Source organism: Cydia fagiglandana, chromosome 17 (assembly GCF_963556715.1).
Source record: "Cydia fagiglandana chromosome 17, ilCydFagi1.1, whole genome shotgun sequence".
Classification (NCBI taxonomy): Eukaryota; Metazoa; Arthropoda; class Insecta; order Lepidoptera; family Tortricidae; genus Cydia; species Cydia fagiglandana.
In genome coordinates, this window is record NC_085948.1 from 11,917,568 (window position 1) to 11,933,008 (window position 15,441).

General features: G+C 38.0%; 1 protein-coding gene across 2 annotated transcripts; it reads right to left on the minus strand.

Annotated features, from left to right (window-relative positions):
- Positions 1-871: 871 nt before the first annotated feature.
- Positions 872-12,746, minus strand: LOC134672495 (short-chain dehydrogenase/reductase family 16C member 6). 2 transcript variants are annotated; one of them, XM_063530436.1, is made up of 7 exons: positions 12,603-12,746; positions 7,068-7,347; positions 5,673-5,788; positions 5,063-5,182; positions 4,065-4,226; positions 1,892-2,091; positions 872-1,064 (listed from the first exon to the last, which is right to left on the minus strand). In XM_063530436.1, the coding sequence occupies exons 2-7, from the start codon at positions 7,336-7,338 to the stop codon at positions 962-964; spliced, it is 972 nt and encodes a 323-aa protein (XP_063386506.1). In that variant the 5' UTR covers positions 7,339-7,347; positions 12,603-12,746; the 3' UTR covers positions 872-961. The 2 variants fall into 2 exon arrangements, with proteins under 2 accessions (XP_063386506.1, XP_063386505.1); XM_063530435.1 differs by lacking the exon at positions 1,892-2,091 and adding an exon at positions 2,109-2,308.
- Positions 12,747-15,441: the final 2,695 nt, after the last annotated feature.

The following is a 15,441-nucleotide window of genomic DNA, read 5'->3' on the forward strand; positions in this document are numbered from 1 at the left end:
ATCCGATATCGGATGTCGGATACGATTCCAAAGAAGCAAAAAGTAAAAGTACCTTTTTATTTATTTTTATACCTACAATTAATTATTTTTTGTTTTCCACGAGAATGCAAAAATAAAAGGACTTGATGCCATAGGATATTTCTAGCAATTGTTTTTCTCCAAAGGTCTTCCATAACGCCCATGTTTTCCGACATTCGATATCGGATCGGACAATAGCAGATTTCCATCGAGACAAGTTGCACAGTAGACAAATGAGCAGGCGATTTGCCTGATGGGAAGTAATTACCACCGCTCATGGACACCTGCAACACCAAAGGGGTTACAAGTAGGTACGCTGCAGGCCTTTATAGAACGGCGGCCAAAATAGAACGGTCACCGGCCGCTTTATGTAAGTTCTCTTCCAGTAAGGTAGGTGAAATCCTCTTTATCTTATTGGGATAGCATCACGGACTATGTGCAATAAATAATGCCTTTTAAGAACGTCATCTTTGTTAAAGAAACAAAAGGCAGCTGTGGATTTCATGTTGTTAACCCGTGGAGCGCGCCAGAATTACCGTAGTATGGAACTCCTATACTAGTTACCAGCACACGTGTGACAGTAGGGTGCTCCACGGGTTAAGGAACCATTAAATTGAATCTTCACCGTGTTAAGCAACCGCAAAACCGCAATGCAATAACAACACACCACTTGGGGTCACAATTTGTTTAAAATAATATTACAAATATGTTGTTAAACCTCTGTATTAAATAACAGTTCAGTCTTATAAGTTAATCCATAACTAACACAAATCATTCTATAGATAATTACCTAAATTACAAAATTCGTCCCATGTCCCACTCTTTAAGTTGAAAGTTACCAAAGCCATCACTAGATTTTCTACTTTATGACATGGTCATAAAGTGCAGAATCAACTTCGCTTGGGTAACCTGGCTTGCTACAAGCCCACAAGTCATTGGTTAGTTAGCCGCCAGCGACCTTCGGTTTCCGCTTGAGCTCCATCATTGACTGGGGCCCCTTCATCACGCGGTGCATCAGGTCCCAGCACATTTTAGCAGGGAGTAAGCTGGAACAAGAAATCAAAGCCTTTGAAAAACTGTAAGCTGATGACGGATTTTTTTCTATAGAACGTCTTAGGAAAGTTTGTTCAAAATGTTCATGTCATCAACACAGAAGAAACGCCTGGCGTTTTATTTATTAAAGTCGGCGCAGTAGATCGAGGAATAAGTAGGTACAATCGCCCACACTGTTAACTGTACCTTATTACAAAAGGCATAAGTTCCACCGATGTATAGTTAGGGGTGTTGCTATTTGTACGTCATAAACATAGTCACCGACATACCTTAAGGTACAGATGTTGCTAAATTCATCACTCTTCCACGGATTTGCCGCAGGCAGTTGGGTAAAAAAGTGAAAAATACTTACCCTTAGTTGAAACTTGGTAGAAAATCAGTCTAACAAGGTGATTCAAGTCTTAATATCTATATTCGTTAGTGTAAGGCCTGAGGGACGCTCGAGTTGAGCGTGCAGCGGGCCGGGGCGTGCGGCGTGCATGTTAAACAAATGCAAACGTATAGGAGCGGCCTTAGTGCACGCTGTTCAAATCACTTTTGTGAGCTTAACGCCACGCTGCACGGCCCGGCCGAACGCTCCTTTCCGAGCGTCCACTCAGGCCTTACACTAAGATCACCCAGCGGCCAGGGTATTTTTAGGGCTTTTGAATTTGGACCCTTCTTTTATTTGTGTTCTAAACTCGAATTTGTACTTGCACAAGCTGGAGGCTCCAGCATGGGCATGAGGCGGGGGTCACGCCGTCGAACATGCCTGTGTTGATGTAGTAGGGGCAGACTAGCGTCGCGTGGATCGTGGTGTGACCGTGTGCCTATAACTAACCATTTAAGTGGGAGCAGGTACCGCACGGAGCCGGGCATGATGCAGTTGACTTCGTTCTTGCGGATGGAGTCGATCATGGTCTCGGCTACGTAGTCCGGCTCCAGCATGGGCATGAGGCGGGGGGTCACACCGTCGAACATCCCCCTGTTGATGTAGTAGGGGCAGACTAGCGTCGCGTGGATCGTGGTGTGGCCGTGTGCCTATAGCTATAACTAACCATTTAAGTGGGAGCAGGTAGCGCACGGAGCCGGGCATGATGCAGTTGACCTCGTTCTTGCGGATGGAGTCGATCATGGTCTCGGCCACGTAGTCCGGCTCCAGCATGGGCATGAGGCGGGGGGTCACGCCGTCGAACATGCCCGTGTTGATGTAGTAGGGACAGACTAGCGTCGCGTGGATCGTGGTGTGGCCGTGTGCCTGGAAAAAAAAAATATCCAAAATTTGACCATTGAAGGACAGTGTTTTTATGATATAAGAGGCAATAAACGAGCAGACGAATCGCCTGGTGGTAAGAAATTACCGTCGCCCATGGAAATCCGTAACAGCAGAGGTTGTAAGTGCGTTGCCGAAATTTATGATAGATTGGAGAGTTTCTCAATGACTGTCACAATAATCTTTCATTGCAACAGCTGCACATGTCCGCTATCGCATAGGTATATATGTAAGGTAAAGGGCCCCTGTTTCGGCAGGTTAAGGCTCTTGAGAGTGAGTTGAGAGTTTGTGTATTTTTTTTTAATATTACTAAGCATATCAATACCTTGAAAGCTTTTGAATATGTTATATTAGTTCTTTGTTAATAATTTAATGTATAAACTGTAGGGTTTTAGTTCAAACTTTTTTTTATATGATTTTTTTCGTGAACCTCTTATTTGGCTCCCATTTCGTGATACAAATTTAGGTCAGCTCCTAAATTCGTGAATTCGTGTCCCCTGTTTCGGCATAAAGTTTTCTTAGAGTAATTGGTGATAAATTGATAATTTGCTGATAATCATTTTAAATATTTAACGGTCTTACCTACTTACGAATAATTGTAAGGTCAAATTAAAAATAATAATAAAAAAAAAGTTAAATTGAGAGCTAGCTTAAAGTTTTTTGTACTCGTCGACTTTAATGGTTGAATTAAGACTTAGGTAAACCATATGGGTACTTTAATACTTGATTAAAAGTCAAACTATTTAATTTAAATAAAAAAAAAAATAATAAAAAAAAAAAATAATTAAAAATAATAATTATTTACAAAAAATTATTTACTATCTTATACGTTAAAAATAAACATACACAAAAATAAATCAAATTTCAATAATAAATAAAATTGTGCTAGTAGTTAATATGAGAATATACGTGGAACATACCTTAAAATTTTTAACTCGGGTCACATTCAAACTCGTTTTATGAGAATTCTAGTGAAAAAAACATATACCGAATTTCGCTCATACGAAACTTCATGAAATACATTAATTGTTTTCTAATTTATTTTTTTAATTATCTTTGTTGTTATATTTAAAAACAAGCACTCACAATGTATCTAGAAAATCCTTGATTCGTTAGTGGCACGAAATAGGAGACACACGTAAGATAAAATGACCGCTATTTCGTGAGTCGATTTATTGCAATTTTAAGTTATTTCTATGCATATATTCAATCTTTTTTCTTATCAAATCAATTACTAAGGAACCCACAGAAACACTCCCAAAAACTTTTATTCGAATGGGTTTAGCTTTTCCTTCCTATAAGCTTAACAAGTGAGAGCGCGCACCTTACGCCTAAAAAAAGTGCACGCATACAACACAGCTATTCGCGGCCGTCTGACAGTTTCGACCGTCGTATTACTCTTAGTTTAATCACTAAAATATTGGTTATCATTTTATTGAAGAGATTAAATAATACAGATTTTTTTCATATGTATAATTTGAATAAAAGATATTTGAATTCCTTATTATGTGCGCCAGAAAAAAAACTAACGAAATAACGTACTAACACGAACTTGGGGCCGTTTACCTTATATGTTTAGATTTAGTAGTAGTAGTAGTAGGTTTTCGCACTATTTTGCATTTAGGTACCTATATATTTTTCCAACTGTCACCAGTGTCAATAGCTGGCGTTTAAATCGCTACGAGTACGTCTGGAATTTCTTCCCATCTGCCAAAGACAGCGGTGACAGGTATATTCTTACCCTAAGTTCAGTGAAGAGGCTCTCATGGAAGCCGACGGTGGCAAACTTGGTGGCACTGTAGTCCGTGCAGCGGTAGGTCCCGAGCAGTCCCGCTACTGAGCCCACCGTAACAATGTGGCCTTTGCCTGTCTCGATCATCTCAGGGAGGAAGGCTTTTACCGTCTGAAACAAGTGAGTTAAAAGTTTTTTCACCACACCAGCTCGGAAAGGCTTACTTTGCACTTCAAAAACTAATAGCAAAGTTGCATTTTATTCACATGTGAGGCAAAGTAATCAAATGCAAATTTTGAGTTATTTTCTTATGTTTGCTGGAAGAATTGACTTTTAAATTATGATTTTGGATGATAAATATTTAATAACATTAATTTGGTTTTGATTTGGTTTGATTTTGTTTGATATTTTTTATTTGCTTCGGGTTGATGTGGTAAAAATTTTGTAACCCTCGCAACGCTCAAGATTCCATTTTTCGAACCACTCGCTACGCTCGTGGTTAAATTTTGGAATCTTTCGCTTGCTCTGGTATCAATATTAGCACGAGCGGTTAAACAACAACTTTGCCCCCTTGTAAAACAAATAACTATTAGAACGCGTAGGTAAAGCGAACTTGTATAATATATATGCATCAACGTAGATCTTGCCTTGTTACCATATTCTAGCATATAAGGATATGATTTTTGTTTATAATTAAACGATGATACTTTCGGGAGTTTCAAGCAGTTGCACCAACAACTATTGATGGACTGATCAACGCCACTCAGTAGTGGGCAGTGAACTTACTTGTATGAAATTTGAAAATTTCTCATACAATAAAATCTATCGAACGTTTTAACTGTGACAGACGGTTTGGAGCAACGGATCTTTAGTAAGTAGATACTTTGAAAGTCTACGTCCTATAATTTTCTAGCTCCTCAAAGGTCAATTTTATTTCAATATATGTAGGCATAAGATATTTTAATGGCAAGGTAGGTTGTATAAAGGCGACCTTGTTCGCAACTTACCCAATAATGCGAGAGGATGTTGACTTTGTAGGTGGTTTCGATGGCCGTGTCGCTCAGATCCAGAAGCGTTTCTCCAAACACGGTGCCTGCGTTGTTGATGAGGACGTCCACTTTCCCCACCTTCAAATAATGTAAGTAAATTTACATTAGTTACTGTGTAAATTGACATACGATGCAGGGTTTATGTACCTACGAGTACACTACTTGTTTGCATAGTGACTTGCGACTCGTCAAATTTTAAGAAAATGCACCTGAAGTGGAACAGACAGCTAGGCTTGGGGTAACCTAAAACACTTAGTTGTGAAAAATAAAACAGTACAAATTAGCAAAGATACCTACCTACAAAAGGTAACGTATCTCTTTGAGGGATATCTTCCAGGCATAACATACATAAGCATCATAAAGTAATCTAAATCTACAATATAGGTACCTTGTATTGTTATGATATGAAATGTTATGAAGTAATATTGCTATTTAGGAGATAACGTGTACTATATTAGTTACACGCAGCGTTATACGCACTCTCTAATATCAAAAAGAGCCCTGTTTCATATTTCTAATTTAACTTTTTATTAAATTTAGGTACAGTATTTAATTTGAAATTACTTACCTCTTTCTTAACCTTTTCAGCGGCCGCGTAGACGGCGGCGCGGTCAGCTAGATCCACAACGTAGCTAGCGATTTCGTAGCCCTCCATCGTCACATCTGCGCACGTCTTCTGCAAACCTGGTAAGCACATATTCCCAATTTTACTAACTGCCATCTAACTATAGCCCAAAAGTTTCCAACTATGGTCCAAATCTAACCAAAATATCTTCGTTCCGGTGTTCATATTATTTTCACCACACCATCTCGGAAAGGCTTACTTTGCACTTCAAAAACTGATAGCAAAGTTGTATTTTCACGTTTATAATTCACCGAAGCGTTAGCAAAGGTCTCAGTTTTGACTCGGGCAAACTGCGTTGGTATATTCTTCTCTACAGATCGCAATTCTCAACCGATTCTCGTGAAATTTTGTGAGCAGGCACAGTAGTTACCTAAATATAATTTATCTGTCGTTCTAAGCAACATAAATAGTTTTAGATACTTATAAAATATCCGCGTTTGAAACATATTAGGAATATAAAATAAAAGTATTAGCATTATTTGTAGTTTCGGATAGACTTAATTATGTTAACCCGAATTCCAATGAATCTCGTGCCGCGTAGTTGTTTATTGTAATTATACACATTCTTATAAACAATCTCGGATACTATTGACTTATTACCCAGTCTGAGCACGCGAGTTTAATTTATTGCAATCACTAATTGTCATATTCTTCACAGCCATCATGGTAATATTGGTAATGTATCTCGGAAGTTACTTCTAACGCGAGAAAATGTGTCGGAAATCTGTGTTGTTGGACTTGTTGGTCGTTTGCGACATATAGGTGTGATGGTTATTATTGTCACACTTCATATTTGAAAAAAGCTTATTTCATTATTATTGTATGAAACGCGAGAGTTTCAAGTGTTATAAAACTTATAAATTATTCAAAGTGATAGTCTCTAGACATTCTAAAACGTACATGTGGATTTAGGAGTTTCCGACTAATATACACAGAATTCCAACACTCGGAACAGTATCTAAGGTCACCCAGCATTAATTGTGAGTTCAGTCACAGAATAAATATAGTACTAGGTACAGAAGACTCACTCTCTAACAAAACGCGTCTGTTACGATCAGGACAGAATGGCCGCTAGGTAATAGCGACAGCGCCACGCGCGGCTTATTAGCCACCAAAATTGGTGTGGAACGGATGTACTTGTAGCTACCTGTTGCAAAGCGACGAAATCGCGGAGTGAGCTACGCCTGGTTCAGTACGGCTACCATCAGTTTGGCATTGACATAAACGCTATCGTGAACGTAATTTACTTACTATGCATCTCGCTCGTACTGACATATTAGTGCGAAAGAGATGACTGATGGTAGCCGTACTGAACTAATCGCAGAGTTTCAAACATACCTTCTTTATTAATGTCCCAAACAACCACCTTAGCTCCCAGCCTCGCCAATTTCACTGCCAACTGTCGACCCACTCCTCCGCCACCTCCGGTCACCAGCACCACGTCACCCTTCACGCTCTTCATAGGCCTTATTGCATTGGGCACTAAGGTCCAAAATAGCGACTCCATTATGTAGTAACATGATATAATGAAAAATAGGACAGTGTCCTTTGCGATGTCGAAAATTTTCGACATCTGGGAGTGCGGGTTTATTTTTGTTCCTTCTAACATTTTCGTGTTCTGAAAAAGAGATAATACGTGTTTTTAAATATTTATATCCATAATTTAGTCTAGATTATTATGAACTCTTAAAGATTACTTATTTCCCGTAGCTTGGGAGATATCACACATAATGTAAAGTCAGCTGCAGAGAAAAGGTACCACCCTAAGTATAGAAGTTTGTATGCAGGTGTGGTACTTTTCCTCTGTACCTACTCATAATATCTAATATATCTATGTACCTACATACCTACCTAAATTGAAAGTCTCCGAAAATATTGCCTTCAATCATCAATTGTAACTGATATTAGCGTAAAGTTATACTATTAGTACGAGTTAGTAAAGTACCTAGATATAAAAAGTATCGTATAGGTACTTAATAGGATAATAAATATTAACATTGGCAATAAAAGTCACCTATAAGTAACGGTTCTTGTGTAAATGTTTTCGTTGCGCAAAATCGGTGTGTCGTTTCGAGACCCAAATTATTTTTAATTTGGGACATTCTGGGTCACCTTTTTCGTGTGTGAAATATTCAGCGTACTGCGTTATTATTTTCCTCATTGAGGTTTAATTTAGTCCGGTCAGTTTAATAAAAAAAGGCTTTAGTAAAAGTCACCTATCTTGAATCTGTAACACATTTATATTAATTATATTAATTTCACTTGTTACAAAGCAATATTATTGCTTTGTAACAAGTGAAATTAATATGTGACGTTCCACGGGAAAAGGTACCTTATGAGGGTTTCTAGTTTCGGAGTTATGAAATGTTTTGTAAAGAGGTGAAAAAATGCTCAATTTTTTTTTATTGTGTGATCTCAAACCTTAATGCGTAACGTTCGTTTACCTGTTTTTATTTTTGTTATAAGTTAGTTATAAGCCTAGTAACGTCGTCTCAAAGTTTAGTAAAAAGGTACCTTATGGAAAAAAGGTTGAAAATTTCCAAAAAAACTAGTCAATACGGGAAAAGAAGTTTGGTAGAGAACTGTATTAGCATTCTGCAAAACAAATTTGATAATTTCAGTTCTGGTTGGGACGCCTAGCAAATATTATAACCGTACATCGACCGACATTATAAATCCAAGTAGCCTGCTATTATACTAAAGTTACTCTCGTCAAGTCTTTCTTAACTAGAATAATCTTCATTTGGTTTGGTCGCATGCAATAAATCAGCCATTGGTTTGCTGAAAAATGCCAATACCCGACGCATTACCTTATGGAATATCTAAAGTCATTGAACCTCAATGCCGCTTGTCTTCAATGGCAACCAAAATATATTATTGATAAGAAATAGACGATTTATAACATCTTTACCCCAAAATATTATAAGTTTATCCTAACTGTTCCATCATCATCATGCCTCATCATGTAACTTAACCACAAGGTACCTTTTCATTACATACAAATTATTGGTCTTTTTTAAGATTATTATGACGAAGAACCAATTAAATTTGTGGCAGTTTAATGTAAATTAATATTTTCTATTCATAAAAGATAAAAGCTTCAATGTGATTGATGTTTTGTAGTGTTGTATTATTAGATTTATTTCCATAAGGTACCTTTTCGTAAATGTATGGAGCAAATACTGTTATTGTTATGTAAGTTTAAAGTGGCATAAGGGGTTAAATATAGTATTTAGTTGGGGTTTTAGGATTTATTTCATTTGAATGACAGAATTTCTTTCATATGTGCTCAGAAAAATTGATTGTGTGTTACATTAAAAGTAAAAATATTCAATTTTCTGATTTTATATGAAAAAGTCAGAAAATACATTTTCACCTCTAAATCGGTATTGTTTTTTGCTTAAACTGTCTCTCAGTGTCGTTTTCTATTAGATAAAATTTAAATCTTGAGAGCTCATTGCAATCAATCGTGAAAATGAAATAAAACTTTATTTTCAAGAGACTGGTTAGTATACACATAAATCAGTCGGTATCAAAGGTTTCTATTTGCATTACAGAACAAGTCGCAACATTTTTTTAATCTCAGATATATAAAGTATTATTATTTGTAGTCAACTATGTAACTTACTTCAGGAACATAGTTTTTTAGGCGGCTAAACTTAAAACTTCTCTATCGTAAAGTTGCTCATTTCACAACATTATTTTCAAAAAATCATATCTCTGTAACTACGCAACTTAGGAGGTTGATCTTTTGTGTTATCGATAGCTTATTTATTGTAGATTACTGGGGTATGCATAACTCCATACCCGCCATAAGGTACCTTTGACCGTGGGACGTCACAACCTATGTATAGCAATGCATGTAATAAATAATGCAATCCGATTTTAAGTTTCACCTACTACCTACATATAACAGCCGTATCGTTTTGAAACTGTTCAATTGTATTTATAGGTTAGGTACTAATTTATTTAATTTTTAGGGTTCCATAAGCCTGGTTTAATGCTTTAGATAGCAGAAGGTGTCGCAGAAAGCAAACCGGGACTGGAACCTCGGATGGCATGAGCTTTCTCTGCCAAAAATGTGGGAGGTCATGCCGCTCACGCATCGGCCTCCACAGTCACCAAACCCGGTGTCTGCACAGCAATGTATAAATCGTCTGCAATAGACGGAAAGGCCTGTGATGAGGGTTCCATACCTAAAGGGTAAAACGGGACCCTATTACTAAGACTCCGCTGTCCGTTCGTCTGTCACCAGGCTGTATCTCACGAACCGTGATAGCTAGACAGTTGAAATTTTCACAGATGATATATTTATGTTGCCGCTATAACAACAAATACTAAAAAGTACGGAACCCTCGGTGGGCGAGTCCGGCTCGCACTTTTTTTTAATTATAATGTTCTTTAATGTAAAATTGTAATTTTAAAATTCAGCTATATGTATTTAATAATACAGATGATGGCAATACAATAATTTTGTAACAAGTAGGTCCAGTTGGCAATAAATAAGAGTGTTTTTGAAAATTACATTTTAGGCAGAAGTTTATTTCACAATTTGCGGTCTGAGTGGTCAGATAAATGTGTAGTTGTTGCACGCGGCACGAGACCCGATTGCGGTTATATTGCAACCGTTATAATAACACCTCTTTCTGCGATTTCTGACATTGTAAGTTATATTGCAACAGACAATGTTGCAGGCCAAGGAACATAGGCTATCGGATTTCCCTCTAGGGACGTAATCATCATTACCGGACGATAACTAGAACGTGCCTGCGTGTTTAGAATGACGCTACGTGTGACCCCAAACTGAGATAATATCCTCTGAGTTTTAAAATAATGTAATAACTAAAGTGTCTGCAATTAGGGAACTAACTATTGTAATGCCAAAATTGTAAATGCGCTTAGCATTTATGTGATTTTACTGTCACATATAATGATTGTAATGATATATTGTACAACAAAGTGCGCAAAGATATATGACATGATCTTATTATGGGGCTAAATAATAGTTATTTGTTTTACAAGGGGGCAAAGTTGTTGTTTAACCGCTCGTGCTAATATTGATACCCGAGCAAGCGAAAGATTCCATAATTGAACCACGAGCGTAGCGAGTGGTTCGAAAAATGGAATCTTGAGCATTGCGAGGGTTTCAAAGCACGAGGGTTAAACAAAATTTGCTCCCGAGTGAAACACAAAATTTTTCACCTCACCAATCCGAAGCAAATATTAAATGTAAAATATCAAACAAAATCGAACCAAATCATATCCAAATGAATGTAATTAAATATTTATCATCCAAAATCATAATTTAAAAGTCAATTCTACCAGTAAACATAAGAAAACAACTCAAAATTTGCATTTGATTACTTTGCCTTACATGTGAATAAAATGCAACTTTGCTATTAGTTTTTGAAGTGCAAAGTAAGCCTTTCCGAGCTGGTGTGGTGAAAAGATATATAGCCACGAGCGACGCTGTCGCTAGTTAATAAGTAAGTCATAGATGCTGCTTAAATCATCTGTAAAGATGCACAAGGCCTAATGATGATGATGAAATAAAGATAAGACAGATTTTTGTGCCTTTCATTGTGGAAGGTATTATTGCTGGTGACTGTTGTACTGTACCTAAGTATTTGTTATTTTGATTCTTACATCTCGACAAAAATATGCTCATTGGTTTTACGTATTTCGCAAGACGTGATTAGTTGGTTCTCATTAGAGATTAATTAGAAATGATCGAATATTAAAATACGAGTTAGATTTATTATCGGTTTCTACTAGCAAAACATGCATGTGTCATCAAAATTTACGAACTGTAGGAGGTCAACTCAACGAGTTTGGTTATTCTTAGAAAGTAGACGAAAAGAAAGTGGGACCGCCGGCTGTTAACGTCGTTGGTGTGAATTAGAATAGCTTTATATGTGTAGTGTTGGGTATTTTCTTTTGGTGTGAGGTACATACTGTAGGAGCATTCCACGGGCTGTCCCGTACAAACGCATTTTATTTCCTGTGTTGCGACTTTTTTTTGGGCATTTAAAGCAGGCGATTATTGTTCTCTGCATATTTTTGACCATTTGTCATAGGAAAGGAAACTCATAGACCTGCAAATCTTAGGAAAATACGCGTTTGTACAGTCATCAGCAATAGTATCTTACACAACTAGGGCCGAAAAAATATGTGACACGTTCTTATTTGGAGCGCAATAAGAGCGCGTCATATATTTTTGCGGCCCTAGTTGTGTAAGATACTATTGCTGATGACTGTACAGGATAAACGGTAGACAATTTCATGGAATGCTCCTGTATAGAGACTTGGTTTTTGCTCGCTTGGCAAAATTGGGGGGGGGCTAGACCGAAAGAGTAACAATTTTTTTTTTCGTACCTATGTAAATGACTGGAACACGCCTAATAAGTTACAATTATATTTTTATTTCGCTGAAAATGGGAGCATGTACCTACTTAAGCATACATTTTAATTAAAAGATTTAACAATTATTCGCGCTTTTTTACAATTTTAGAACAGTTCTAAATTATGTCCGGTGCGGTTTGTAATACATAAGTACATAACGATGATATAATACATAATCAAAAACATGCTCTACATTTTTTGCAACGTCGATATGACCCACTTTTTATCACACGGTAGCAATAATTAATACCTACTTATTAATTATTTTTAAACACCACTATTTTATCTTTTTTTTTATTTTATTTGAATAATACCAATATCCCACAGAATATTATTTAACACGTGAACCAAAAAGAATACTATAAGAAATGATTGAACACAATTTAAATATTTTTTATTTACGTCTAAATTAAAGTCTTATATAAAACTATTAATATACTCGTATACATACAGCATAAAACAAAATGATACCTTCGTCCGATTTTGCTCAAGGAAAGAATCCAAAATATTATGAACCGCGCACCGTTATTATCCACTCGCGCGCAAGTCCCGTGCGTGCGCGGGCGTTCTCGGTTGCGACTGGCTGCGCCTGCTTCGACTTGCGAGATCGCGGACAATACGGGAACCTACTTTTTGACTGGACTAGACTCTAGAGCATTGAAAGCGGGACACTTTGCTGAGTGTGGTATGGTAATTTATTTACAAGCGACCAGTTTTCATTGATCTTGACACTCTTGAGTGTGTTTATGATACATATTTCAGTCACAAGTTGTTGAAGTGATCTAAGACTACTTAGTTCTAAATTAATCCTTTTTAATACACTCAATTGTTTCTTCCATATTCGTGCCTCCTGAAAGTAAGAAGAAATACATATCGTACAGCATTTAGGTAAGAAAGCTATGGGAAGGAAATTGTATTTGGCATTGTACGTATGGGGCTATTCATAAATTACAGAGGGGGGGGGGGGGCGCTGGACATCGGATGATGGTAGCATGACGTAGGAGGAAACGTGGTCATTCGAAGCCAAATTTTTGGATGATTTTAGGGGGTGGGGGGGGGGGGGGGTGTCAAAAATCGATGACGTATGTATGTACCAACGTGTCTTTGCTATTTCAGTCAGTCTCGGTACAAAAAGTACTGACGTTGACTGAAGTAAATATCATGACAAATACGAACGTTACGTTACCGAAAAAATGCGATGGAAAACAATTATGCACTACAGCTGTAGGTACCTAAGTAATACTTGTACGTGCCTATTTGGCCCATGGTTTGAAACAATCCTCCATGGTTCTCTAGGTCAGCGGTTCCCAAACTTTTTTGGTGACGGAACCCTTTTGGCGAGCGAAATATTTGACGGAGCCCCAAATAAAAATCTTTTCGTTCATCACTGTGGACCTGATATACCTATACAGGGTGATTCAGGAGACGTGAGCAGGACTAACACTGCGCATTTCGTAAATAATAAGCAACTGTTTCGTATCAGTATTAGTGAGGTTAACGTTAATTTTCTAGTCGTGATGAAAAAAAAAGTTATTAATTTATTTACGACATGCATGGTCACCCTACAATTAGAATACTAAACTACCGATATTCTGTGTCAAATTGAATGTCATCACGGTCTGGTTACTTTTGAAAACTCGTATCTCACTCAAGTTTGACAGTTTATTATCTTCGTAATCATAACGCTGTCATTACGGTTAAAGAGGTTTTATGTTTATTAATTAGGTCTTGTAGGGTGACCATGATCGTAGAGAATTAAATTTGCCCTCGCCAAAAAGTTAAAAATAGGATAAAGTGTGGTTGTTTCATCTAAATACGACGGTGATCGATCAATTATCAGCTACTGAGTGTGCAGGATTAGTCCTGCTCACGTCTCATGAATCACCCTGTAGAAGAGCTGGTTTTTTTCTTATTATTACAAATATTTTCGCGGAGCCCCAACAGAGGCTTTGCGGAATCCTAGGGTTCCGCGGAACACACTTTGAGAATGGCTGCTCTAGGTAATGGAATTTTTGAAATCTTGACGGATATTCATGTTTTCTAAGGAAGTACAGGCACCTAGTCAAATTTATGGGGCAAGACTATCTATCACTTGTATGGAATCCTCATACTGCTAGGGCCAGTTGCACCAACCACATTTGACAGACTGATCAACGTCAGCCGGCGCGCCCCGGCGCTTTACTATGAAACTTTCCATACATAAAAATTTAGCGAACTCTTTAACGATACGAACAGTTTGGTGCAACCGACCCTTAGTCTTGCCCCGAGCATAAACAATGTTAGTCTTACCCCACCTTACCTCACGTCAATGTCTCAAAGCGTTGATCGGGCGTAGTTCGCTAGCGCATTTTGCTCCACTCTCGGAACTTTCTCCACAACGGTATCCGATGCACGTGGTCATGGTTATCGTCTCCGGGAAACGTAATTCAAGGCCAACAGAGGACGTTGCCCTATTTGTAATAATTACGATTTAAGTTTTCATTATATGATGAAACCATGGACAATCTCCAATTTAGTACCTATAGTCAATTAATTTTATGATAATTTTGGTATTTTCAACTTGTTTTCCTCGCGATAGTTTTTAAATAATCGTATATACCATAGTAAAGTCGCTGGTCTACTCTAAGTAGCATGTACTTGAACATCTTGACATCTTGAGTTCGAATATTTTATTCGAGACCAATTTTTTTTTTCCGAAATAGCACCTCACTGGTTATTAATTATTATTATTATATGTAAATGCACAGGCAGCTTAAGCCGGGTACTCACTAGCGAGCTGTAACTGTAACCGTTGCATGTACTGTAACCAAAAAACATAGTGTGTACGTGGTTCGCAAACCTGCTGCGAGCAGTACGCGAGCGGCTCGCAGCGAGCCGACATCTACAACGTACTCATTTTTGAACCCGTAACGTTGCACGTAACTGTAACAGTTACTGTTGCCAAAAACATAGTGTGTACGTAGCTCGCAAGCCTGCAACGAACGCTACACGAGCGGCTCGCAGCGAACCGACGTTTACAACGTACTCATTTCTGAACCCGTAACGTTGCACGTAACTTCAACTGTTACTGTTGCCAAAAACATAGTGTGTACGTGGCTCGCGAGCCTGCAACGAACGCTACACGAGCGGCTCGCAGCGAGCCGACGTTTACAACGTACTCATTTCTGAACCCGTAACGTTGCACGTAACTGTAACTGTTACTGTTGCCAAAAACATAGTGTGTACGTGCTCGCGAGCCTGCAACGAACGCTACACGAGCGGCTCGCAGCGATCCGACGGTTGTCGGTTTTTGTCGCGAACCAAAGGACGC

What these genes read in the sequence shown, in the direction of transcription:
- LOC134672495 (XM_063530436.1), bottom strand. Translation starts at nt 7,338, where the DNA reads ATGTTAGAAGGAACAAAAATAAACCCGCACTCCCAGATGTCGAAAATT. An exon ending in GCCTCTTCACTGAACTTAGG is followed by an intron (nt 2,092 to 4,064) that starts GTAAGAATATAC and finishes TTATAGCTATAG; the next exon opens with GCACACGGCCACACCACGAT. An exon ending in TACCTGCTCCCACTTAAATG is followed by an intron (nt 1,065 to 1,891) that starts GTTAGTTATAGG and finishes TTCTTGTTCCAG; the next exon opens with CTTACTCCCTGCTAAAATGT.